At 45.7% G+C, this 27,498-nt stretch overlaps 1 protein-coding gene across 5 annotated transcripts in view; it reads left to right on the top strand.

Moving 5' to 3' along the window:
- Positions 1-2,330: 2,330 nt before the first annotated feature.
- LOC135817079 (paramyosin-like) overlaps positions 2,331-27,498 on the top strand; it is a 45,502-nt gene continuing 20,334 nt past the window's right edge. Inside the window, exons 1-8 of one of the 5 annotated variants that reach the window (XM_065330191.1) lie at positions 2,331-2,534; positions 6,630-6,726; positions 11,534-11,713; positions 18,865-18,921; positions 19,667-19,858; positions 21,774-22,049; positions 23,057-23,117; positions 26,799-26,959. In XM_065330191.1, the coding sequence (XP_065186263.1) occupies positions 6,646-6,726; positions 11,534-11,713; positions 18,865-18,921; positions 19,667-19,858; positions 21,774-22,049; positions 23,057-23,117; positions 26,799-26,959 (1,008 nt within the window). In that variant the 5' untranslated portion in view covers positions 2,331-2,534; positions 6,630-6,645. The remainder of the gene's footprint in view (positions 2,535-6,629; positions 6,727-11,533; positions 11,714-18,864; positions 18,922-19,666; positions 19,859-21,773; positions 22,050-23,056; positions 23,118-26,798; positions 26,960-27,498) is intronic. The other 4 variants (XM_065330190.1, XM_065330187.1, XM_065330189.1 and 1 more) reach the window with 4 other exon arrangements.

Raw genomic sequence — 27,498 nt, 5'->3', positions numbered from 1 at the left:
ACAATGGCAGAATGCTAGGTGATTTCATTTCGAGAGAGATATAATGTTGAGATAGAGATAGAGATCGATAGAAAGAGGGAGAGACAGACAGCGGGACAGACAGATAAAAAGAGACAGAATAGGAGAGAAAGAACGATAGACAATAAGAGAACGAAAGGAGAGACAGAGACAGACAGAGCCAGAAAGAGACGAGCAGAGATACAGAGAGAGAGAGAGAGAGAGAGAGAGAGAGAGAGAGAGAGAGAGAGAGAGAGAGAGAGAGAGAGAGAGAGAGAGGAGAGAGAGAGAGAGAGAGAGAGAGAGAGAGAGAGAGAGAGAGAGAGAGAGAGAGAGAGAGAGAGAGAGAGAGAGAGAGAGAGAGAGAAAGAGAGAGAGAGAGCTCTCAGCTCTCTCTCTCTCTCTCTCTCTCTCTCTCTCTCTCTCTCTCTCTCTCTCTCTCTCTCTCTGTCTGTATTTGTCTCCCTCTCTCTGTCTGTCTGTCTCTGTATTTTGTCTCCTCTCTCTGTCTCTCTGTCTCGATCTATCCATATATTATTACTGATAATCTCCATCTCTCACTTGCTCCCCTTAGTAATATGTAGCGACTGAGATAATGGGTTAGCGAATGTTCTTTTCTTCATTGGTTTGGCTGATGTGTGCCTGTTTTGTTGTGTGAGGCGTGCGCTGTACTTCTTTCTTCCGTTCCGGAAGGAATCTTTTGGCGATTGGCGTAGTGAGTTTGCCTTTGTTGACTCTGATCAAGTAATCATCCATCAACATCAGAGTTCTATTGAGCTACTCCATCCGTTGGTGCTCAACAGAGAGTCGACTGATTGGTGAACACCAAGTCTCAGATTCTGGTCGGAATAACTAGTGTGAATGAAACAAGACATCCAGCAACAGCTGCACTGACTCTGTGTGCTAGTGAGATTGAGAGTGTGAGAGAACGGTCAGCCAACAGCAGAATACCGGAAAGTTTATTCACCGACTTTCAGATGCAAGATTGTGCGAATCCGAACTCGTCGATACCAATAGTACCGGCGTGTTCCCAATCGAAGCAACTTCATTGGCAATGGTACGCACGCAGTTGGTGTGTACCTGTGGGGTGTGAGGCGTGTGCGGCGCATCTTCTAGTCACCACTTGAATGCCTCTACTCTGTGTCTACCTACTCGCACGATACAACATAGCCATACTATGGTAGGTGATTCTATGCTGAGAGAGAGAAAGAAAGAGAGGCAAAGATAGAGACTGAGAGACAGATCGAGACAGACGGAAAGATAGCTAGCTTTTCTGAATAGACACATCACCGACCAATCTCAGGAAACAGAAATCCACCAACAAGCCTGTTAAAAGAAACTTTAGCAAGAGAGAAAGGAAGAATACGTTATTATTGAGAAGGCGGCAATTCTCTGTTTCCTGGCTGTTATATTATGATCAGTCACCACCACTACACAAAAGTCGGTGACGCTGCAAACTCCACTCAAAACTCTGCACTCACATCACCATCACCACAGCGAGGACAATTCCGGTATATAATTGATATTGACAATGACCCTCCAGGCAGCTGTTTCGCTCCTCCTGAGCTCATCAGTGGAAGCATAATATGCCGGAATTGTCCTCGCTGTGGTGTTAATGATGTGAGTGCAGAGTTTTGAATGGAGTTTGCAGTGTCAACGACCTTTGTGTAGTTGTGGTGACTGATCATAATACGTAATTATGAATTGGCTGCAGTGGAGCCTCCGTGTTCTAGAAAACGTATTCCTGGCTGTTATAGTGTGCAAAGTGCGAAGTCTCTCTCTCCTTTTCGAAGCCCCACTGCACAACCCGGCTGTGTTTCTTGCTGCAACTGACTCTGATGTCGTCACTTGGGGTTGCTAACTTCATTACTGTTTCAGTGCGATCGTTTCGGCCAGACACCAGGACTGGCAGGTTACCCCGACTGGCTAAGCGGATGAGGGGACCCGATGAAGCAGCAGCCTGTTCGCAGGCTGAGTAACCGGGTGATGATAAGGACTATAGTGGCCACAAGAGAAGAGACACAGCATAGCAGAGGGACTGTTGTAGTTGGTGACAAAATTGAAGACCCAAACGTTGGGATGAATGAAGCGAATAATCCGAAAACCAGCTGACACTCGGGCATCCAGCCAGGCTCCAGCTCACCGACCTCACTAGCAGTAGCACTGACAGTGACACTGCCAGTCGGCTAGTCTGTCCTCAGCCAGGCTGAGCCGCCAACAGTATGCATTAGGGAGTCATAAAATACCTACTATTTTTTTCGATGGCTTACCGGCATGCTGACAGTTTCAACAAAGACTTCACAAGACAGCGCGCGGTAGATTTTGAAATGAACAAATCGATTATTGATGGACTTTTAGATTTACGTGTGGAACTAAAATTATTGAAAATGGCTAGTGATATGAAATGCTGTCCGCTAGCTGGTGTGTGTTCGTAGCGAGCCTGCAGCTGGAAGGCACAACGCTGGGCTAGTTCGGTGTGAGTAGACCTGCTACTAGTACTAGGCGGATGACAACAGCAATAATCCTGTTTTCCGTAGGTACGTTGATTATGATTATGGATGTGTCACTGTGTGTAGAAAGATAAGAGTTACCAAGAACACGCTATGGGTGGATGGATGGATTCATAATTTCATCAATGGGCGCTCTGAAGATATAGCACTGATCTTGAATACCAGGGGCAGACTTGCTTATATATAGTACATGACTTTAAAAAATTACACTGCGAAACCCACATCGCTTAGCATTACATGTACGTGATCAATGTACAGTAGTCTGTATCGATACGACTCGTTAGTGTACAAGTCGTGTGCATCGCTTTAATGGTGCTCCGAGTGGGGAAAATCGGCGAAAACCTAAAAAGAGGTGCAATAATGCAATTTTGTTCATTGTCCAGCCCTACCAGGCGATCTGGATAATCGATCATCCGGATAGTTGACGTCCGGATTATCGGTGTTCTACTGTTGCTGTCCAGAGCATGAACACGTGCACTACATCATGCATTGTTTGCCACGTAAATGCATGGTGCAGGGGTGGTGGGCTTAACTGGCTACGCCTGCCTACACGTTGGTGCACCAAGACTAGGGCTGAAACGATCGTGGATTTTCAAGTATTGATTACTCTTTAGCTTAAGGGGAAGTTAAGGCAAAAATTAAAATTTCACCAGTTGTAGTCTTCGGGGTGCTGAGTCGAATGGTCGTGGTCCGAGGAAGCTGAGACGCTCCCTTCCTACTTGAATCCCAATCGAACTCGCGCACTTCCACCGAAACTGGGTGACTGCGCCCTACGAGATGGGGATTTGTATGCAAAATGTCACTAAAAGCGCCATTTCGTTCTTATAAAAGCACGGATGACCGCGATTGGCCCATATGTTGTAGTCTTTTGGACGCTGAGTCGACTGGTTTTGGTCCGAAAAGGCTGCGATGCAGCGTTCCGCCTTTATTCCCAATCGAACATGGTTGAACAAGCGGTCACGTGCTCCTGCGTACGCCAGTCACCTGGTCACCGTGCCTGCAGGGTACAACTTACTAGCCTGTTTGACCTTTTTTGGGTGCAGTCCTGTCACTCGAGTTGAACTCGAGTTGAACCTTGGTGTGAAAGATGTCACCTGCTGGCGTGGTGACCAGGTGATTTGGGCACCCAGGAGCACGTGACCACTTGTTCAACCATGTTCGATTGGGAATAAAGGAGGAACGCTGCATCGCAGCCTTTTCGGACCAAAACCAGTCGACTCAGCGTCCAAAAGACTACAACATATGGGCCAATCGCGGTCATCCGTGCTTTTATAAGAACGAAATGGCGCTTTTAGTGACATTTTGCATACGAATCCCCATCTCGTAGGGCGCAGTCACCCAGTTTCGGTGGAAGTGCGCGAGTTCGATTGGGATTCAAGTAGGAAGGGAGCGTCTCAGCTTCCTCGGACCACGACCATTCGACTCAGCACCCCGAAGACTACAACTGGTGAAATTTTAATTTTTGCCTTAACTTCCCCTTTAACGATCGAGTAATCGATTATAATCGTTAGCAAATAGAGTCATAATTCTGTGCAAACATTACTCTGTTTCCACAAACTATGCCTTCATAATACCAACAAATCTGCATTAGTGAAAGGGTAGCTCCGAAACATGGCAGTTTTGAAGTCGATTACTATTTAACCTCAGAACATGAACCATACCCCTGGCAACTGCATACTCCCAGCGGAAACTGATTCAAACTTCACAAAACGAGGGTTTACAGTACTTTCTTGACAAAAATTTAAAAAACGCAAAATAATCGTAAGGCCACAACAAAAAGATTTCGTGTTTCCGGTCGGCACCCCCCGAAAAAATACGCCCGGTCGGTCGGAAAATTATTATTTTTTGGTTTGAAAGTTTATTTCCCTGCTGTATTCATAGACATGAGCCAAATTGAGAAAGTTTGGATCAGACACTGGTGATACACAATATATACATATTTACACATGGAATATGGAGTAGAATACCACCGCGGGACGCAGTAGATGTATTGCATAGTTCAGAGATTTCTGAGAATTGTATGCAATACCAATGGGTCAGCATCAATAGACGCATAGTACTGACATTGACACAAAAACATGCCTGCACAAAATTGCACGCACACTACATATAGTACTACTAGCTACGTCCACCAAGCGAAAATCCAGGAAACGGCATCCAAATTCGACAACAAGGCCGACAGTTTCAGTTATCTCTACATCTTTCCACGTTCCTGCCCCACCATTGCTGCTTGCTGTAGCTGCGACAATCCACTCTAAAGACGTGACGTCCTCAGGCAAGCGAGGCTGCACTTCCTCACAAAACAACTCCTTCAAGGTGGTTTCATGGGAGACGCGAACTATCCTTTGCTGAAGAAGACACTTCGCACCCCGCCAGCACTGGACACAAAGCGGGCTGCTCTGAGCAGCCATCGTCAGCACTGGACACAAAGCGGGCTGCCCTAAGCAGCCATCGTTCTTGGCGACCTTTTCTCCAGCTCCGGAATTTTCGTCTCTGCATTCAGTCAAACGTTTATTTCGGTTCGAGCAAAGCAACACAATGCTTTCAGTGTTTTTGCTTGTTTTTCTTTGTTTTCTTGTACTTGTCGTAAACCAAAAAAATTCCATAATTTTTGAAAAAACGGACCCGGTCGGCCGACCGGAAACACGAAATCTTTTTGGTGTGGCCTAATCAGTAATCTAAACGATTGCTCGATCGTTAGAGTTATCAAACGAGTACTCGATTATTCGGTAATCGTTTCAGCCCTAACCAAGACCCTTCCGTTATTGGAAGATAGGCAAGCATACTGTGAATCTGAAAATTTTCGGTGCATTCAAATTTAGACCTCCCAGGGCTGAAACGCATTTCGGCCGCATGAAATTTTCGGCCTGGACTGCTGCTGCCTGTATACACAGAACCTTGCAAAACAAAATTTTGACCGCAACAAATTTTCGGCCGAAAATGCCCAGGCCGAAAAAGCCCAGGCCGAAAATACCCGAAAATAAATATGCGCCGAATATTTGTTCACCTACAGTACTACATTTCCTCAATCGTCACTGGCACTTGATTTCCAGCCGCATCCACTTTTTCAGGTCTGTCTTATCATTTTAGAAACTATTATTATCCTTATGCACTTTTTGTATGCACTTCAGTGGTAAGGCATGCTTAGCTGTAAGGTGCACTCCCATCGCTGGCCCTGGAGTTTAGTGTAAAACGGTGTGACTTATATTTGAGGAAATATGGTAACTTTGGTAACGAACGTGTTACTTTACAGTGGTGTGGCACGTGTCATGGAACATCGATTCACTGATAAATCGCCCCGCTGGTTATTGTTCTCAAAGGGAATTTTCGCCATATGAGCTACCTTGCCCATCCCTGACCATGTCCTGATTTTGTTTAGTGTCCTTGACTTAGTTACAAGTAGATCAGTTCCGATGGTGAGGTTCGTCTCTATAGCTAGCTTGGAACAGGGCCAAATTGTCCACCCTCGCATGTGATATCGCTGGACTGAGTCACTTTTGCAATCGGCAGGTCAAGGGAAAAATCCCGAACTGCATAGACTACGTATGACTTAGACTAGTGACTACCAGACTCTGGGGTTGAAATGCACACCGTTCCGGGCACTCTGTTTGCATGGTGTCTCCCTGATGGGCATGACTCCCCGGTCTGCACACTTTCAAAACACGGCTGTAATTTTTGTTCGAATATGTAGCTGACACTGGATAGCTTGTTTTGTTTTCAACTGAAGAGTGCAGATACACTCGGACGTCTCTTATCCGGGCACCTTGGGGCCGGGCACTCTCCGTATCTCAGATTGGCCCGTATCTCAGGATAACTCATCTACTATGTATCATATCATTTTTGAAAAAGTATATTTGGCACGTATTGCACATGTACATGTTACAAAAAGAATCCGTTGATAAAATGTGTGGATTTCACAGGTTGGCAGGGACAAATATGCACTTGCGCATACGAAAAAGGTTCAACCCCCGAATTCAAAGAATTGTTTCCATAGGAACTCAAGCTGAAGGCGCCCGGTAGAGAGACGTGCCCGTATCTGAGGCGTTCGGATAAGAGACGTTTGAGTGTACATGTCATGTAGTATACATCATGTACTTGTGTGATGTGTGCTTCTGCTGATAGCACCAAGTAGCAGCTCATGGTCATGACCACCTCTCCGCTGAACGTCTCGGATTTACGAACTCCGGCTGTATCTCACCACCATGTACTGCCATCTTTGGTGAGTTGTCATTCAATGACCGTTTAGAGCTACGGATCTCTTGTGTATGGGCATGGTATGTCGATAGTATGCATCAGCTCTGTGGGACCTTCAGTAGGCCGTTTCCCTGCGGCAGTCAATGGAGAAGGGGATTTAAACCAGAAATGGCCATAAATCTAGGATCTGTCAACTGATCTTTTTTGTATACTTCATCAGCGGATGTTGTCGTGGAAGCATTCCTAAGAGTTCTTTTCCGAAAGAATGGCCTACGTGTGAAGCGTTCTACGGCTTCTATAAAGGATTGTTAGTACTAGTGGTGGTGTGTGATGCAAGCAGTGTCATAGGTGAGCCGTGATTGCCACAATGAGGACTTCCTGGCTTCAGATGCGGGCCGGATCAGATCCTACACCAGCGCCTGTTCTTCTGGAGTGCCATCACATTTACTTTTTAGTTTTGGGTGTATTCTAAGCAATACATGGCTGGGGCAGCCAATGACCAATTTTACATGGCTGGGGCAGCCAATGACCAATTTTACATGGCTGGGGCAGCCAATGACCAATTTTACATGGCTGGGGCAGCCAATGACCAATTTGCATGGTGATTGCAAGGTGTTTTTAGCCAACCACGGCTAACAAGGAAAAGAAACTGAAGTCAAAAAGAAGTCAAAAGGAAAAAGAGAAAGAAGAAAATATGAACTAAAATGACGGTCTAAAGCAAGACTTTGAACGCTTTGGACTTTACTAACCCCACCCTCAAACCGTGCTATGTAGCGGTGTGAGGCAATGTGCTATTGGGATTCCAGCTTTTAAAGGGGCACTCCGGCTTCATTTTCGACGCCGAGTTTTCGATGCCAAGACGAAGGTAGGTGAAAGAGAAGACCCCTCGAACAAGAACGAGTCTCCAGAAGCGATCGAGTCGAGCAGGAAGACGACTTTTGAATTTCGCCGAGCGAGCGCTGATGACGTAATGAGGGATTAGCTTGCCAGTGGAAATGCATCTGCGCACATACATTTCACATACTTTTTGGCCAATTTTCAATCGAAGAGGAGGTTGTTTTCTATGTTCTCTCAACGTCGTGAGCAATCCCGTCTTCTATACCCTTCCAGGTACCCTCAAGGTCCTCCAGAGGAGAATTTATCTCCAGCGAAGCGTTGTTGATCCGCTAAATTCGTCTTGAGACATATTCACCCAGTGCAGTGCTGATAAATGTAGAATGTTGAATCTGTGATAATTGTCGACGATGGAGAGAGAGGTTGATAGCCACTGTCGCAGGGAAAGTGAAGCTGCTGGAAGTAACAACGGGGAGCTTGTTAGCATCACATGTGCATCCAGACTTCAAAGCAGCTTGACGGAATCGGGGAGTACTGACTATTTGTCTCGCCCTCAGTTTAGTGAATTTTACGACCAGAAAATTATTCGATCAGGATCCCTTCTATAAGATGTGTAGTACAGGTGATTTCTGAACTTGACGATATGGAGACCGACCAGTAGACCTACCAACATTGGCAACAACGTGTACCTGCGGGAAATTCACCCAAGGCTATTGCTATCCTCTTCAGTGGCTGTTGTTTTTTAGTAAAAATATGTTCACAGGCTTCTCTCAACATACTCCTGCATGGCAGCAAGAAGGTGCGCTATGGAATTCAACGCCACAATCTTCGCCCAGCTGTGGATGAAGCATGGTCAAGTCATGGCAGTACATATACTTGAAACAGATGAGAAATTGAAGTTCATTTTGTGATGGGAAGTTTGACAGCCCCAGTGACCGAGTCAAGCATTGTCTTTTGCCGTGGCACAAGTTGCTGAAGAATCCGAGATGGTCTTGGAACTATGCACATGGATACTACCAGAAATAATGGTGGCATAAACCATTGTGGAATGGGACAGCTCACGGAGAATACTGGAATAGCTCAAGTATCTCTAGGTGATTGTAAATCCTGTTCTGGCTGATAGCTTCGGCCTGCTGCGCCCATCCGTGTACAATGATGGGAACATGCATTTCTGTTTTCTACATATTTGCTGGCTACTGTACTGTGGTATTACAGTTGCAGGTCCCTTATATAAAATATATGTTCAACCCCCTCCCACATTATAAATATGAACTAACAATTTCACTGTTGGACTCGCAGGCGGCTAGAGAGCAAAGGATTAATTTATAGCAAAGAAAAGGACCAGGGAACTACAAGTAAATTAGTTACGCTATAAGGCCAAGTAAAAAAAAAAGCTAGATGATCGTCCCCGTCCGCCCCAGTTTTTGTCAGCGCCCCAAGAAATATTTTATTTTTTAAATCGTGAGTTTTACTATATGGACCACATACTACTAGTATATCACAACGTCAGTATCGATCTGCTGAAGAAAGAAAAAGAAAAAAATAAAAAAAAATAAAAAAAGAGAAAAAAAACCTTGATGTTGTTGTGTACACTGTGTGCATGAGAGGGTAAAAAGTAAAAAAATAAAAATAAAATCCTCCCGCCCTCCCCGATTTTTCCAAAAAAAAGGACGATCATCTAGTAATTTTTTTTACTCGGCCTAATGTCCACGAACAATTTCACTGTATTTGAAATAATTTTGTTTGATACCCTGAGAACTCTGAAACTTTGGAGCACTGTGGAATATGTAGATACAACATTTATAGAAGGAAAAGTGGAATAATTTCTAACACATTGTTCAAATAATTATAGCACTGAATTGTTGAGATTGTGAGCACATTCCAATCAGCACTCTACATATTTATAAGCGGTGGAAATCGTTAGGAATAGGTCGTGAGTTGTCAGAGTGCTCCAGTATATGAGAGAATGTTTTGTTTGTCTAATCGACGGCTCGTTTGAAGCCAGAGTTGTTTGAACTTGTTTCAGTCGACTTGATTCTAGATAGTAGTCGAAGGAGTACTATGAAGTACACACCACACGTAGTCCGTAAGGTATCTCGTGAGAATTCTGTCGGTACACATCAGGTATCAGCTTGGAAAGATGGATCCTCTCTGTTTCTTGAAAGCCTGTATAATTGGACTGTGGCTCCAGCGATTCCCTTCTCAGAGCAGATACCATACCCAATACGGTCAATGCATATTGGACAGACCTGTATGCACAACAGAAATAGTGGAGAGAAATCTCTCAGCTCATGAACACGTCAGTGAAGTTTGAACTGCCGTTGTTTGTGGCCATCAGTAAAAACCTATCGACTATAAGAATAATGTGCAAACAAACTTCTATAACCACAGCTGGGGCCATGGAATTATAAACTTAGGGAATTGCCAATTCTGGTCTGAGTTGCGTTCGAAGCCTGCAATTCATGATGGCTATCGTATGTTGCATTGACCAGAGATCATATCATAAAACTTCCATGCCACATTGAAACACGCACCACTTTCGAGTACTTAGGTATCCCCCACCAAATGGGCATTCGTTCTCGGGGTGGCAGGCGTCACTATTCGTTATGCCTGGATCAGATTTCATTGACCCCAACTGTCATGAAGAATCATTTTTACTTTGACTGGATTTCAGTACAAGTTGTAGAACTGCAGAATCAATTTCGTTGTATTTGGGCAACCATTTCTCTACAAACGCTCTATTGGGAAAATAGAATTTTTATATAAAATAGAATAAAAATACATGTCCAAATTCCACATCTACCCAAATCGGAATACTTGATCACGTATTCAGTACTACACGGAATGTTTAGAAAACGCCAGGGAATAGGAATTTGCTAACGAGAACTCCAGGCCAGGGTACTAGCATACGAACAAAACAAGATAAAAACTCACCAGTGTATACACTTGTAGTAATTCATGTCGGTGTAATATTCATAATAAGCAACGAGGCACCCTCCGATTTGGTCAAGCTGCTTTGAAGTCTGGTTGTTCAGGTGATACAAACGGGCTCCCCGTTGTTACTTCCAGCAGCTTCACTCTCCCTGCGACAGCGGCTATCAGCCTCTCTCTCCATCGTCGACAATTATCACAGATTCAACATTCTACATTTATCAGCACTGCACTGGGTGAATATGTCTCAAGACGAATTTAGCGGATCAACAACGCTTCGCTGGAGATAAATTCTCCTCTGGAGGACCTTGAGGGTACCTGGAAGGGTATAGAAGACGGGATTGCTCACGACGTTGAGAGAACATAGAAAACAACCTCCTCTTCGATTGAAAATTGGCCAAAAAGTATGTGAAATGTATGTGCGCAGATGCATTTCCACTGGCAAGCTAATCCCTCATTACGTCATCAGCGCTCGCTCGGCGAAATTCAAAAGTCGTCTTCCTGCTCGACTCGATCGCTTCTGGAGACTCGTTCTTGTTCGAGGGGTCTTCTCTTTCACCTACCTTCGTCTTGGCATCGAAAACTCGGCGTCGAAAATGAAGCCGGAGTGCCCCTTTAATAAGTGAACATGCATGCAACTTGATGGTGGGGCACTGACCTGGACACGCCACAGCTACCTATGAAGACTTCAAGAGTGTCGAAATTATCTGATCCCATCTATTGCACCTGCATGATATTAGTTATCCATGGTTGTCATAGCAACACCTGCATGATATTAGTTATCCATGGCTGTCATAGCAACGCATCATATTAGTGTAGCAAGAAGGACCCATGAGTGTGTGTGATCCCCGGTAGCCTAATCGGTAGAGCACTGTCCCGGAAAGACAGGGGTGCTGGGTTCGAATCCCGCTCGTGGATCCTTCTTTTGCAACATTAGTTATCCATGGCTGTCATAGCAACGCATGATATTAGTTATCCATGGCTGTCATAGCAACACCTGCATGATATTATTTATCCATGGCTGTCATGGCAATATCTGGCATTGTCATATTTCTTCTGCACTGTAGTCACCTGAGAAAGTGCCCATTTCTCAGCCTCAACGGCTGACATCCACCCTACAGGATGCGCTTCCTAGGCAATCGGGAGATTTCAGCTCAAGCAGTGCAATAGCAACACAGCTGTCCAACATGCAGCGTGAGAATGATGATCTGCTGGAGCAGAGTCAGCGCTTGCTAGTACAGCTTGTGGTAAGTGAATCCATTGGTCATTTCAGGTCTCGTCATATTTTAGTTTCCATGGTTATGAGGGAAATATAATTGTTTGCTTGTAAAGAAAAATGGTATTTTGGAAAAAAAAAGGTGTTCAAAGGAATTCCCTATGGATACTGGCAAGGTGTGTGCATATGACTGTGTGTGTATGTGTGTGTGTGTGTGTGTGTGTGGGTATGTGTGTGTGCGCGTGTGTGTGTGTGTGTGTGTGTGTGTGTATGTGTGTGTGTGCGTGTGTGTGTGTGTGTGTGTGTGTGTGTATGTGTGTGTGTGCGTGGTGTGTGTGTGAGGGGGGGGGGGGGATGCGTATGTGTGCATGGGACAGGCATACTAGTAGCGACTTCAATCACGTGACCAAAAGGCAGAAATCCTTCGTCGTACGAATGTATGGTGCAAGCATGGCGTGCACGGAACAATTTTTCTCTCGACGTTCTACGCCTGCCTACGCGTTATTCATGTATCTGGCGCCTTCGATTTTTACATGATCGTCAAGCACACATGAATAGCTTTCCAACGGTGTGTCGCATGTCAAGAGTCATCGATTTTTGGATATATCGCTCCGTATTTTTAGTTTTCAAAGCAAACTTTCGGCATCTCAGCTACCTTGCCCGTCAATGACCGAGTCACCATCGTGTTCAGAGCCCTCGAATTAGTTTAGATGGGTTCGTGGTAAGGTTCTCCTCCGTAGCCGTTTTTAGCAGTTTGAAGAATTTGTGCGCAGCGGCTGAATTCGGCTATGGAGTGCACTATTTTGACGGGCTCTGCGTGACGGAGCGAGCAGACCTTTGGCTTGTAAATCCGCTAGTAATGATTATGTTCTTCACGTCAAGATTCTGGAGGTGCTTGAGCAGTGAGGAGGTGATTATTTCAATCCATCGGCATCGAAGCAGAGCACGTCCCGTCCAACATCTATGTGTACGACGGTTTCTCCGTCACCCTCCAAGAACACCAAAAACCCGCATATCGCGCATACATTCACTGTGTATGCATGATATTCATGAGGTCCGAGAAGCCCACTTTTGTGCCATCGCTCTGCATACAATTGCATACATGGGCTCCAACGATTGCGTACCAACTTTGGGGCCTGATATCTCCGGTTTGGGACAAGATATACCCATGACATTTTCTGTATGTGCTCTGCAGAGGTTTCTCTTTCCAGTCGTGTAATTTGTTGGCCCTAATTCTGATTTTAGAATTTTGGACTGAAGTCGCTAATACTAGTTACTCTGCGGTCAGTGGTACATGCCGCTGAGTATTGTACAGCAGGATACATGCATGTCAAGCATGTGCTGCACCCTCAGTACAGGGATGTTTGATGTAGGGTGGTGGACAGCATTGTTTAGTTGTTGAGAGAACATACATGTACAGGTCGTCCCCCATTAATACGAGTCCGGTTAGTACATAAACCCCGTTAGTACATACTTTGAAGTAAGAAATCTCAAGTCCCGTACGAAATGTGGTCACTTCCATACAAATTTTGTCGGTTAGTACATAATTCGTTTGTACATAAACCCCGTTAGTACATAACATTTCTCCGTACCCGCATGCCACCTACCTCAATAGTACATAATTGGCTGGTCTTTTGGCCTACTTGTGGACGCAATTTGCTCAGAAATCAGAGCGCACATCACAAACTGCTATGTATACGTCATACTTCATAATATGATGACTCCTCTTTTCTCTATCATACTGAGCATGCGTCATAACAACATGGTCTTTTGTCCGTCACTACTCTATGAACTGTTTGTGTGTCTGTGAGGTCCGACACAACAATGGCGACGAAGTTGGGATGAATTTGTTTTGGTCGTTTTACTTTACTGTGTATTTAGCTACTTACCTGTAGCTGTGCTATTTCTGCATCATGGCAAAGGCCACGATAGAGCCGTTCGACGGCGGAGACTTTGAGGAATACCAGGAAAGACTAAATTTTTTTTTCATTGCCAATGAAATTGGACAATTGGCGTCCAGTGCGTCAAACGCGGATAAGGCGAAAGCTGACAAGCGCATGACGGCTTACCTTATTTCTCTACTGTCGAAGACTGTTTACTCGACGTTGAAGACCCTGTGCTTGCCAAAAAACCCGACGGATTTCAAGTACTCTGAGATCGTTGACAAGCTGAAAGTACATTACAAGGTGAAAACCTCACGGACGACGGCGACACACAAGTTCCGTCAATGTGTTCAAGGGCCCTCGGAGAGTGTTACTGATTATTCTCATAAACTCCAGCGCTGTGCTGTAGAGTGCAAGTTCGGCGATCATTTGGACAGAGCTCTTTGTGATCAGTTTGTGGCTGGGCTGCGCGATCTAGACACGCGCAAATTTATTTTGTCAAAGCCGGACGACGACGTAAAGTCATTTCAGAACGTATTTCAACTGGCGTTGACGGAGGAGACGGCAGGTCTGTTTGCTCGTACTCTACAGGCCAGTGGGAGCGCCAGGGACCAAGTCCAAGATGACGGAGTGCACGAGTTGCGGACGAGGCACTCGTCGGACAAGCACAAATTTCAGTCAAAGTCCAAGTCCAAAACACCCACTACTAAGTCTAAGGCATGTTATCGTTATAGGTGCCTGATAGGCATGTTATCGTTGTGGTGCCGCCAGCCATTTGGCCACTGCGTGTCAGCACAAAGACACTCGCTGCCGACACTGCCACAAGACTGGCCATCTGGAGCGGGTGTGTCTGTCCAAGAAACGCCAGCATGATTGTCATCAACTCCAGGAGACGATCAGTTCTGATGATGGTGAGAGCGTTCCTATGTACCATGTATATACTGAATGTGTGAATGCTACTAGCACTACTAAATCGAATGCACCTCTGTACGTACCTGTGGAAATTAATGGTGTGACTGTAGAAATGGAGGTCGACACAGGCAGTGGTGTAACGATACTCACAGAGAAAGATTTTCAACAGTGCAATGGCGATTTGAATACATTGCAGAAATCTACAGTCATTCTCAGAGGATTTTCTGGTGCCGAAATTAAATGCATTGGGGAATTTCCAGTACCTGTCACGATTAACGGGAAAACTGAATCTGTTACTGTACGCGTTGTTGCAACTGAGGGTCCCTCCTTACTGGGTCGTGATTTACTTAACGTGTTCACTCTTCCCTGGAAACAAATGTTAGCCGAGAAGGTCCATCGTACCCTGGGTACTGACCAATTTCAGAAAGAGTTCCCTGCACTATTCGATCACTCGACATTGGGAAAAATGAATGGCGTTCAGATACACTTGCATGTGGATGATGGGAAGCCAAGGTTTTGCAAACCTCGTTCGGTACCTTTTCATATTCGGGAACAGTATGAGGCTTCTCTTGACAAGCTCGAACGGGACGGTGTTATTCAGAAAGTTACGCACTCAGACTGGGCAGCTCCTACAGTACCTGTGAGAAAACCTGATGGCTCCATCCGGGTATGTGGTGATTACTCCGTTACCATCAACAAATGCTCCAAAATGGATCACCACCCACTGCCAACACTAGACGAAATGCTTACCAAGCTATGTGGGGGTGAAAGGTTCACTAAACTGGATCTCTCCCAAGCATACCATCAGCTAGAGCTATCACCAGAATCCCGAGTCTATACTACTATCAACACACACCGTGGTTTGTACGAATTTACTAGATTACCGTTCGGAGTAAATTCAGCAGTTTCAATTTTCCAACGAACCATGGAAAATTTACTAGCGGGTCTTCCGGGTTGCGTCGTGTATATCGATGACATCCTTGTCACTGGGAAGACGGATGAGGAACACGCACAGAATTTGCGGCGAGTCTTACAACGACTTGAGGACGCTGGCATGAAATTGAAACACAGCAAAATTGAATTCATGTCGGATGTTGTGGTCTACTTGGGTCACAAAATATCAGCGCGTGGTGTACAACCTACAGATGAACGGATCGATGCATTGAAAAGCGCGAAACCACCCAAAGACGTAGCGGAATTGCAATCTTTCATTGGGTCTGCTAACTATCTACGGCGATTTATTCCACATTTTGCTGAGCAAATGGCACCACTCTATACTCTGTTAAAACGGGATACTAAATGGAACTGGGGTCCCACAGAACAACAGGCATTTGAACAGATACGCAATGCTATGAGTACCGATGCAATGCTCAGTCATTTCTCCATGACCAAGAATGTGGTTTTACAAGTCGATGCCTCAGGTTTCGGACTGGGCGCTGTGTTGCTACAAGAGGATGAGGATGGTTTCTTGCGTCCTGTAGCCTATGCTTCCCGGGTTCTTACCGCTCCGGAAAAGAATTACTCACAAATCGAACGTGAGGCTCTTGCTTTGGTTTTTGGTGCGAATAAGTTTCGACAATACCTATTGGGCAAATCGTTCACACTCAGAACGGATCATAAGCCGTTGCTCTCACTATTTGATCCACACAATGCAGTGCCTACGCTTACATCAACCCGTTTAAAGAAATGGCGTTTGGTGTTATCCGCTTACGATTACCGGCTTGAATTTGTCAAGGGAAAAGAGAACATTTTCGCTGATTACTTGTCACGTAAACCAACCATGAATGTACCATCAGTTGAGGAGAGTGTTACGGAGGAAATCCTACACTTTGAAACGGAGAATATTCTCACTGCAGATACAGTAGCTACGGAAACTAGAAAGGATCCTACTCTTACTCAGGTTATGCAATACGTAAAATTTGGGTGGCCTGTTAATGTTGATACCAAATTGCAACCTTACTACTCACGGCGATTTGAGCTTACTGTACAAAATGGTGTACTGATATGGGATTCTCGTGTGGTTATTCCGAATTCCTTACAACACCTTCTATTGCAGGATTTACACTCAGAGCACACCGGAATTGTGCGTATGAAGAGAATGGCTAGGCAATATGTATGGTGGCCTGGTCTGGATAGTCACATTGAGAATACCGTGAAATTATGCAGGCTTTGCCAGGAGAATGCCAAGAAGCCAGCAAAGGACCACGGTTCTTGGTCCTGGCCAGCTGGGCCATGGAAACGTCTACACTTGGATTTTGCGGGTCCATTTCTGGGTACTATGTTCCTTGTATTGGTGGACTCGTATTCCAAATATATTGATGTCGTACCAATGAAATCTGCAACTACTCAGGGTGTAATTACAATGTTACGTTCTAATTTTGCTATTTTTGGCTTGCCGGAGCATGTGGTCACAGATAATGGCAGCCAATTCACGAGCGCAGAATTCAAGTCATTCTTATCCAGTAATGGCATCGTGCATACGCTCACGGCACCTGGGCATCCTGCCACTAACGGTTTGGCCGAACGCTATGTGGGACATTTCAAATCTAAAGTCAAGCTCCTGACATCAGAGACTGATTTGTCCTCTGCCTTGTACCGGTTCTTACTCACTCATCGCACTACACCTACGGTGAGTGGCAAGTCACCTGCAACTCTACTAATGAATCGTCAGCCACGAACAAGGTACGATCTACTACATCCGACTACTGCAGCCGCTTTGGATCAGCAAGTGCGTTCATTTCAACAGAATTGCTCGAATACTCCCGAGTATAGTGTTGGTGATGCTGTCTATGCACTGAATTTCAGCAATTATGGGTCGAAGTGGGTACCAGGCGTCGTTCTCAGTATTGTCAGCCCCATGAATTACCGTATTCAGGTTGACGAAGTGGTGTGGAAACGCCATCGGAATCAATTACGGCCTCGTTCCATCCCGGGTGCAATGATTCCCAGTCTGCAACCTCCAGCTGAAGTGGTGGATTCATCGTCTGTGCCGACTCCGCCTATGTCGGTACCACCAGCTGTGACATCTACGCCGCCGGATGAAACACCGGCTCAGTCAACAGCACCTTCTACTCAGGCACCTATAACGCCCGATCTGTCGGCTGCGCCGGCTCCTCATAGTTTGCCGAAACAGCCTGAGCGTACACAGCCCCGTCGAAATGTTGGTAAACCGTTGCGTTATCGTGATGGCTAAGTGTACAGTACATGTGCTGACCAGTCGTGACTGATACCGAACACTTTTTGTAATGTGGATTATGGCCTGGTTTGTGAATACTGATTCTGGACTTTTGAGATCATTCTATTCGCATGTGCATGTATTTCCTTGTACCGGTCTCTGCATAGTCTATTCGCTGTGCATGACAATTACATTAATCTAGACAGTGCTCTGGGCACATGTGCATGTTTGTCCGCATAATTTATTTTCTATAATGCATTCTGTTATGAGCACTGTCCCAGTGTCAGCAAATATTGATTGCATGCCTTTGTACATATTTCTGCTTGCTTTGTTGCTCCATATACCTCCGCTTTGTGGGGGAGGATTGCTATGTATACGTCATACTTCATAATATGATGACTCCTCTTTTCTCTATCATACTGAGCATGCGTCATAACAACATGGTCTTTTGTCCGTCACTACTCTATGAACTGTTTGTGTGTCTGTGAGGTCCGACACAACACAAACCGACAAAGCTCTGTTTTCCCGAGTGACTGTACAGGCGCGGCTGGACGTGTATCACGTAAACTGTAGAATCTTTGCTGACTGTGACCGTTATAACATAATGTTTTATGTTATATCGAGGGAATCAAGAATATCTCACTCCCTAGCCATGGTAGCCAGAAACACTCAGAAAAGTTGAAAAAAGTGAAAAATTCTGGTACACATGCAAGTTACGTACACTTTCGTTTAGTACATAAACCCCGTTAATACATAACATTTCTCAAGTCCCAGAGATTATGTATTAACGAGGGACGACCTGTAGTATCAGCGCTGATGCAGCACAGATTACTGGAAATATGTGTAAGGCAAGTGGGTAACTGACAGTGACCTCTCACTGAAAGCAAAACCCACGAAAATATTGGAAGTCAATGGAATGGGTGTTTTTGTTCCTAGTGCAATAGGGTTACTGCATGAACATACCCAGTTGAGCGGACTGCACAGGATGTACACAGGACTTTGTTCATTTGTTCAAGATACTGCCTGTATCTATTTGGTAATGTCCTCGACCACATGTCATTGTGTGTATGAGTCCTCTACATGTCATTGTGTGAATGTGTCCTCTCCATGTCATTGTGTGAATGTGTCCTCTCCGTGTCATTGTGTGGATGTGTCCTCTTCATGTCATTGTGTGGATGTGTCCTCTTCATGTCATTGTGTGCATGCTTGAAGTCTCAACAACATGATTCCTCAACCAGTCCTGGAATGGACTACTATTCTGCCGCTATTGTGAGTCACCTGGTGTGCGTCTGGCTGTCTGCATGTACCTCAATGTCGGTTCTACATCCTTTCTGCGAAAAAACAGTATTAATTTTGTATTAGCGCATTGTGCAATTATTCCTAAGTAGAAATGGATTTGTTTTAGACCTGCCCACTGTCAAATGGTATTATAGCGGATACACAGGGGTCCGTGTGTCTGGCTGATTGTTCATCTCACTTGGAGTTTGTTGTATGGCTGACCTTGCTACAACTGTTTCAAATTAGCTCAGTCTACATCTAGCCTAAGTCCAATCAACATGTCACCAAGAGAGTGTAGCCCCCAAAGGAGTCTGACTGCCATGTACAATCTTTATCCAGTGCTGTGTTGGCAGAGTTTACATGGCACATGACATGGTTTGAAAGGTTGTGCTGGAAAATAGTACGAAGTGAGCACCAGAGAATTGTACCCAAAGAACCGGTCAACCCTGTAACACTGTGTATCTGAATTCTGTATTTGTTTATCTCTCATGTGCACGCACACACATACCTTCAACACACACACACACACACACACACACACACACACACACACACACACACACACACACACACACACACACACACACACACACACACACACACACACGCGCGCGCACGCACACACACACGCACACACATATGCACACACACACACACACACACACACACACATATGCACACACACACACACACACACACACACACACACACACACACACACATGCACGCACACCAGACACCCGCTCCAGTACCACACACGGCCACACAGTCAAGATCAGAGCATGCTGATTTACAGCACAGTCTAGCCGAGCAAACATCACAGCATCTTCTGCTCCAGCACCGAGTCAGACGTGGTGAAGAAGAAGTTCAGTTTCTACGGCAACAACTGACCAAGAAATCTAGCTCTGTTGCCAAGCAACAAGACAATGTAAGGTTTGGTAGTAGTATGTGCAGAGTAAGGGTACAATAGATTTTTGGTTAGAGGAAAGCAAATCAGCACACGAAGCACAGAAGACATATCATTTTTACGACTAGGCCTTTCATTCCATTACTCTTCAGGTCGAATACAAGTAAGGGTACGCAAGGGTGTATTGTTATTGTAGATTGTAGTGCTGTGAAGTACTATCCTAGCTAGGACATGGACTATTGTTTGTGCGTATTCTGCTTTCCAGTAAATGCGAAGTGGGAGGATTTGAGATGAAGATCTATGTACATGTTTCATCAAGAGTACATAACCTCCCCCCCCCCCCCCCCCCCCCCCGGAGTGTGCAACTCGACTATGGGTGCTGTTCCGACAGAATTTCATGTTGACCTCATTTTATGATGCAATGCACACTGCGCACGGATTATCAGACGAATCCGGAACCTGTGGTGGACCAAAGCCCATCTGATCCTGTACAAATTATTGCAAAGAAAAACTTGTGATGCGTTGACACCCGTACACATGTTGCAAATCACTGGTGCAAGGAGCATTGCATCATAAATAATGGCGTCAACTTGAAATTCTGTCGGGACAGCAGGGTATGTGGGAGTTGCATACTCTTGGGGGTTATGTACTCTTGGTTTCGTGGGATCCCTTAGCGCTAGTGGTCATGGGCAAGCATGTGTGTGTGTGTGTGTGTGTGTGTGTGTGTGTGTGTGTGTGTGTGTGTGTGTGTGTGTGTGTGCGACGATTATGGTCGCACACGTCTTTCTTCTCTTTCTCGGACTCTTCCTGACTTTTCTTTCATTCTCCTGGGTGGTTACCAACAGCCAGTGTATGCCGGAGTATGTGGTGTGGTGTGCGTGTGTAGAAAAAGTGGAGAAATGAAAAATAGGGATTCACTCACTGGCCAGAAAAAGTCACTTCAAACAGCTGTGTGGTGGATACCAGGCTAAAAATAGTGGCGGTCAATTCATCAGCCTTGCAAGCTGTTGAATGGTGTAATCCCAGCACAAGTTGCTATGTCTAACATAGCTGTTCGCTATCATCGCTTTCGCGATGGGCATGTCTGAGGTCTGAGGTGTGTGTGTGTGTTAAAAAAAATTGAAAAAAATGAAAGATAGGGATTCACTGGCCAGAAAAAGCCACTTCAGTCAGCTGTGTGGTGGATACCAGGCTAAAATTAGTGGTGGTCAATTCATCAGCCTTGCAAGCTGTTGAATGGTGTAATCCCAGCACAAGTTGCTGTGTCTAAACATAGTTGTTCGCTATCATCGCTTCTGCGATGGGCAGGTCTGAGGTCTGAGGTGTGTGTGTACAAGGCCGTCACAGCTGGAGCGGCTGAGGCCGCCCCACTTTTTCGGCCGTGTTTTTTTTGTTTTTTTTTGGAGCACACTGCAACAAAGCACGATGATCGCAGCTAGCTCAGCGCAAACGTACGTGGCAAATCCTTGTCCCCGATCTTGGTTATTTGCGGAATCGAAAAGTCTTTTATTGCAGTTACACTGTACCAGTGTACCAGTACACTGAAATGACACTAAATGCCTGAAAATGCTTGCAATTGGCTTCAATTTTGAATATTTTTCCCGGGGGAGGATAATGAAGAACCCTTGTCCTCGATCGTAGCGTCTTCTTGTTTTGTTGCAGAATCAAAAGTCTTTCATTGTATGTTACACTGAAATGGCACCAAATGTCCAGAAATGCTTGCAGTTGGCTTCAAATTTTGAATTTTTTCCGCGGGAGGGCCCCCGAACCCCCCTTCCATGGCCGCCCCACGTCCAAAGTTGGTGCGACGGGCCTGGTGTGTGTGTGTGTGTGTGTGTGTGCATGTGTGCCTGCATTCATGTGTGGGTGGGTGTCCGTCTGTTTGTGTGTGTGCATGCATGCATGTGCCTGTGTTCATGTGTGCTCGTTCTTTCAGCTTCATCAGCAGCTAGTGCAGTCCCGTGGCATGCTTGATGACATGACACGTACACTGCAGCATCAAGAACAGGAGTTAAGTGAGGTGCGCGCTAGGTTAGCGAATGCTGAGGATTCAGTCCTGCACAAAACCAGTATGGTGACATGTCTACAGAAGGAACTAGCGGATAGTGATATTCGACATCAGGCTGAATTAGAACGGTGTTCGGCAGAACTTCATGATCTCAAGCATTCGCAAATACTTGAACATGAAACAGTCAGCAAGAAAATCGATGAGGTGAGAGAAAGAGAAAGAGTGACTGTGTGTTGCTGTGTGTGTGTGTGTGTGTTTGTGTGTGGGTGCGTGTGTCCAAAAAGTAGGGATTCACTGGCCAGAAAAAGCCACTTCATAGCTGTGTGGTGTAGACCAGGCCGAATAGTGGCGGTCAATTCTTCAGCCTTGCAAGCTGTTGAATGGTGCAATCCCAGCACAAGCTTCTGCTGTAGCATCGCTATCATCGCCTCCGGCGATGGGCGTCCAATGGTCCAATGGTCAATGGTGCGTGTGTGTGTGTGTGTGTGTGTGTGTGTGTGTGTGTGTGTGTGTGTGTGTGTGTGTCCAACCTGTTGGAAGGCCACCTTCTTGCCAAAGCATTTGGAAGTTGGACTAGTTTTGGCCCCACAATCCAGTGTGTCGTTACTATAAAGCTTTCATGGCTGAGGTTGTTGGTATGTCTGTTGGCTCTGGGTTCCCAGTACTCAGTAGCCGAGGCTGGTTGGTAAAGTAACTCCAATTTCACTTCAAGGTACCAGTGCATCTAGTGTCTGCTTTGATCAAAGCAGCGTGCTGTCTATACTGGTTAGTGGTTACCCCAGCAAGTGTAGGGTGTGCATACCGGGAAATAGAACTATAGCATAGACTATAACGCCATGGCTTTATATGCGCGGAAATACCGTACATAACAATGTGAGAATAGTTGATGGTTGTTCATGTTTGTGCAAAATTCTTGTCGACTCTCTGTCCCTATTCTACAACAAACTGGTAACTGGTGGTGTTAGTGGACATTATAGCGTAATCATTGGCATCATTGGCTCTCAATCCGAGTCCATACTTTACATAATGGACAGTATTTTCTCAATCTGTGTGTGAGCCTGTGAGGGAACACATGCGCCTTGCTACTCTAAGATCCAATAACTATATACATGTATCTTCTTCCCTCACTCTTACACTCCCTCCTCCTCCTCCCCCCCCCCCCTCCTCCCCCACCATGACACCCTCTGGTACTCTGTGTGTTTGTTGTACAGGTGGTAAAACATGTGCGTGACAAAGAAGAAGAGTTGGAGACTGTTGTAGCGTCAATTGCAAGTCAGTGATCTGACGTAGACTCAACTCTCTCTCAATTTGTCTCTCTTTTTCACACACACGAACACATGCACATACATACACACATACACACACACACACACACACACACACACACACACACACACACACACACACACACACACACACACACATGCACACAATATCTCTCTTTCTCTTATGAGGGCAAGTCGTTGGGACCAAAGGTGGTTCAGGAATCAGAATTTAGAACACTGTACCTTTATGGACCAGCGCTTTCGCCAAGTGGTTGCAGGCTTGGCTGCAAATCACCAAGTGGTTGTAAGCTTGGCTGCAAATCACCAAGTCCCCGATTAGAGGCCTGCACTGGCAGCAGGGAGCGTGTACTGCTCTAAAAAACTCGGTGATGCATGAGCCACTAGACATGTGATGAACTGCACCAACACCCACGGTCAACTGGGTACTGACACAACTCGGAGTGAGGGTAACATGGATGCAGCTAACGAGGGTTTTCCCCTCTGTTGGGCACTGGTTGTTACACATATCATGTCACCCTTGCCGCATTTGCAGTGGTGTAATCAGGCATGGCCTGGAACAAGTTTTAAGCTTCGCGTGTTGCGCACTTAGTGTATGTCTGTAGTACAGTAGTAGTGATTGGGGGGCCAGGGGGGGGAGGTGTTGCTTAACAGACTCAGAACAGTTCAAGGTTGACAGAGATACCCGGGTAGGAGAGATCTGTGCGTGCCACATTTCCCCGAAAATATGTCGCACCTTTCTATTCTAAACTTTGGGGGGGGGGAGGGTAAAGAAGGGGATGCGACTTACAATAGATGACTTGCACAAAGATTGTCTGGGTTCGAGACGGGGCAAGTGGACCTTCTGACTCTGCACTTCCCCACCTTTTGAGTTCTTGACTTTCGAAGTTTTGCTTTTTGCCTGACGAACACTGAGCTAGTTTTTTTGGCTAGAGAGTAGAGTTGTTTTGATTCGACTTGTATCGTCATGCCGAAGCGCTGCTGCGCTCCTGAATGAACTAGCAGACGAGTGATGGAACTGAGGCTCCCATTCCATGCGTTCCTTTCCTAGCCGGCCGGGCGGGAGGCAGAAAAATGAGGGAATAACGTTATTATTTTAGTATCATTGGTGTAGGCTGCAACAAGCACGTCGTGGTCCTGAAGTGTGACTACTTTCCCGCAGTGGAAGCGAAGTGAAGCACAACGAAAGTTTGTGGACGTCTGAGAAAGAACTCGATTCCCTTTCAATCGGCTGCACTAGCTCCAGAGCGACCCTCTCCTGAGGACAGACTGCGAGGAGGCCAGGAACCTGCCGAGTGACGAGTGGAAGCCTAAACCATGAAAATGAAGGGTGGAAGGACTGAGTATGAGAGCCAGATGGCCTTTAGTAGTACTTCAAGTAGTATCTGAGTTGAAGGAGAGAACAAGTGTGCTGGAGAAACGCTGCGAAGTCCTCAGGCCTGATGTGTACTAGCTACTGTTGAAGTCTCACTTGTTCCGATATGAACATTTCATCAGCCCTTACTCTGAGCAGCTGCATCTAGACTTGGATCTAGGCCAGAGACATAGCATTGTAAACCTTACTGAAGCCATATGTATCCGATGCCTGGCTCTAGTGAGAAAGCAGTTTGGCGCAGGCTCGCAAACTATGATTGAATCAGGGAGTGGTGGAAAGTCACATTATACCTCTTCATGATTAGCTGGTAATGACGACGATGCGGCTCCGGCTGGGTCTGATGGGAAAGTAACTTGCATACCTGTTTAGTTGCAACGAGGCAACGGTACCCCATGTACTAAAGACATGATTGAACTACATTTCATCTCCTCCTGGGAGAATGTGGAACAAATAATGCCAGAGTGTGTCTGATACACATCACAGTCTGCTGAGTATGTTCATTATTGTGGACGTAACATAACTGCGCTGTGAGGTACCTTCTGCGTTGGACCTACAGTTGAGCCACTACTCTTCTTACGAATTCCGTACAACGGTGAAAGGATTTGTTGGAGCATCATCAAACAGTGCATTCTCCTTCATCATACACTGGCCCCGTTGCCTACAGTAATTCACATCTTGACGGGGCGCGCTGGGACGATACGGAAGGAGCGGCGGGAACCATTGGAGTGCTCATGATGCTGGTTAGCGGAGACGAATGTGAGTGTCAGGAACGGGAACGCAACCGCACTACTGTACAGATCAGGAAGCGATGGAAGAGTTGAATCTGAAAACGAACACAACTGCAACTGTTCAAATTTCAGCATTTCGAGCATTATGCTTCCCACCGAATGGCTCACATGACGGAGTTGGACATTACCAGGCTAGGATTATCATTTGCTGTATTTATGGATAGTCCTTGAGTTTTCAGATGAAGTGCTTTATCTTTTACCTTGTCGTTCCTTTAGTGTGGCACAATGTCGATGGCTGCTTTCTTGTCTTCATTACAGACTGGTATAATCAGCATGATTCTGCTTTATTAGAGAAGAAATTTAATATTTCCTTTCGGAAAGGAAGCCCAGAAACGTCAACCCCCATGGACTGTGCCTTATGACTCTCGTCCATCGACGTTAACCGTCACAATAACTGCTGCATGTATGTTGTGCTGTGCGAACCGTACAAGATTTTAACAGCTCACCCACGCCTTCCCAACAGGCTCCTATATCCCGTACCGATAGCGTTACATTGAATATGAACTAGGCTAGCACAGTTATCCTTCGTTCTTTTGATGGCGGCGGGTAGCATGGAACTTGACGTGTTCTTGGGATCCTCGTGCAACGCTTGCTGTTCCCGGATGCCATATTATTGGGTGCATCGAGGTTGCTTCTATGCTCACTGTTGTTTAGTAAGACAATTTTTTTAATAACTATTTCACCGAAGAATATGGCAAGAGTATTTTGGGTTGGTTTGAACGCCTGGCTTCCCTTCACATAATATACAGTCATGTACTTCCACTAACCCTACAACTAAAGTACAAGTGCACATGACTCATGAGCTGCTGAAGACAGTGACTAGTGACGGTACTGATCATGTACATGTACATCATGTACATGCCGTGCACCGTTCATTCATGCTGACCAAAAAAGTACACTACAGACGGTGTAGGGTGCCCGCAGTGTAGCCTGGGTGCACAGGGTGCACTTGCCCCGTCTCACTCGCGGCTCGGATCTTTGTGCAAGTCATCTATTGAGTTTGAGATCCTACTGATATGAATATATTGAAACAGTGTGCCTCAGGCTTGAAAGTGCGGCTGTGACTTATAAGAGCGCGATTTATAATCGGGGAAATACAGTAGTATGTGCTTGGATTTGTCAGTATCCCTCCCCCCCCCCCCTGATGGAGTGCATGTTCGGTTTTCTGTTCTTCAACTGCATAATCATCTCAGTGTGGCTTCTGTACGTGCTGTTGTGGCTGAAAATAGTGGTGTTGTTGCTGTTTTGGCTGGTGCTGCTGCTTTGTGTGTGTGTGTGTGTGTGTGTGTGTGTGTGTGTGTGTGTGCGTGCGCGCATGTGTGCGGGCGTACTTGCGTACATGGGTGTATGCTTACATGTGTGTACGTTTGTGTGTAGGTGTATGTGTGTATTGTATATGTGTGTGTTGTATATGTGTGTATGTGTGTGTGTGTGTACGTTTGTGTGTATGTGTGTGTTTATGTGTGGTCATGCATATGCGCATGTGTATGCCATGGCACTGACCCAGCTCATGAAGCTGCAATGCAGGCAAAGGATACTCTTATAGCCTCTCTTGAGGAGAAGCTGCAAACCTCTCGCTCAGAACTGGAAACACAGACGACCGAGATTGTCGGCCAACGGCAGAAATTCTCAGGCCTTCAACGCGATGCTGAAAACGGAGAACGACAGGTACTCGCTATCATGTTGTTTTTACCAGAATAAACTGTGCAATGTTGCTCAGTGAATTCCAGTCGAGTCACTCAAGTGCGCGCTAGCCGTTGCGCAGCTCCGGACCAGCAAACACTGGGCTGCGAAATGGTGCAACGTGCGAACGTGACTCACACGACTGGATTTCATTGAGCAGCACTTCACTTTGTAGAAATATCCGATATGGACTAATCTAGCTTCACATTTTGAGAGATTGTAGCTATTTCTGATTTGGTCAATCATGTCAATGGTGGAGGTGATGGAAATGGAGATGTGGAATGGTTTTAGTCTCCTGCAGTAACAAGGATCATGTCTGAGACAATGATTTGGAGAAAAAAGCAGGAAACGCCACAAGTAAGATGACTAAACCATTGATAATGCAGCTTTTACTGTATCATCATTGATCCTCTGCTGTAAGGAAAATGTGCTTGCAGTCGGAGCGCTCTGGTTTTGAGGCCCTTTAAAAATGCTTTCAGTGGACTTCATTCGGTTACCGGATCTGCCGGTCACTCAGCTCTTTC

This window comes from Sycon ciliatum, chromosome 5, assembly GCF_964019385.1.
Source record: "Sycon ciliatum chromosome 5, ocSycCili1.1, whole genome shotgun sequence".
In the NCBI taxonomy this organism is placed as follows: domain Eukaryota; kingdom Metazoa; phylum Porifera; class Calcarea; order Leucosolenida; family Sycettidae; genus Sycon; species Sycon ciliatum.
The sequence above is the reverse complement of the archived record's forward strand: the minus strand, read 5'-3'. Positions and strand labels throughout refer to the sequence as shown.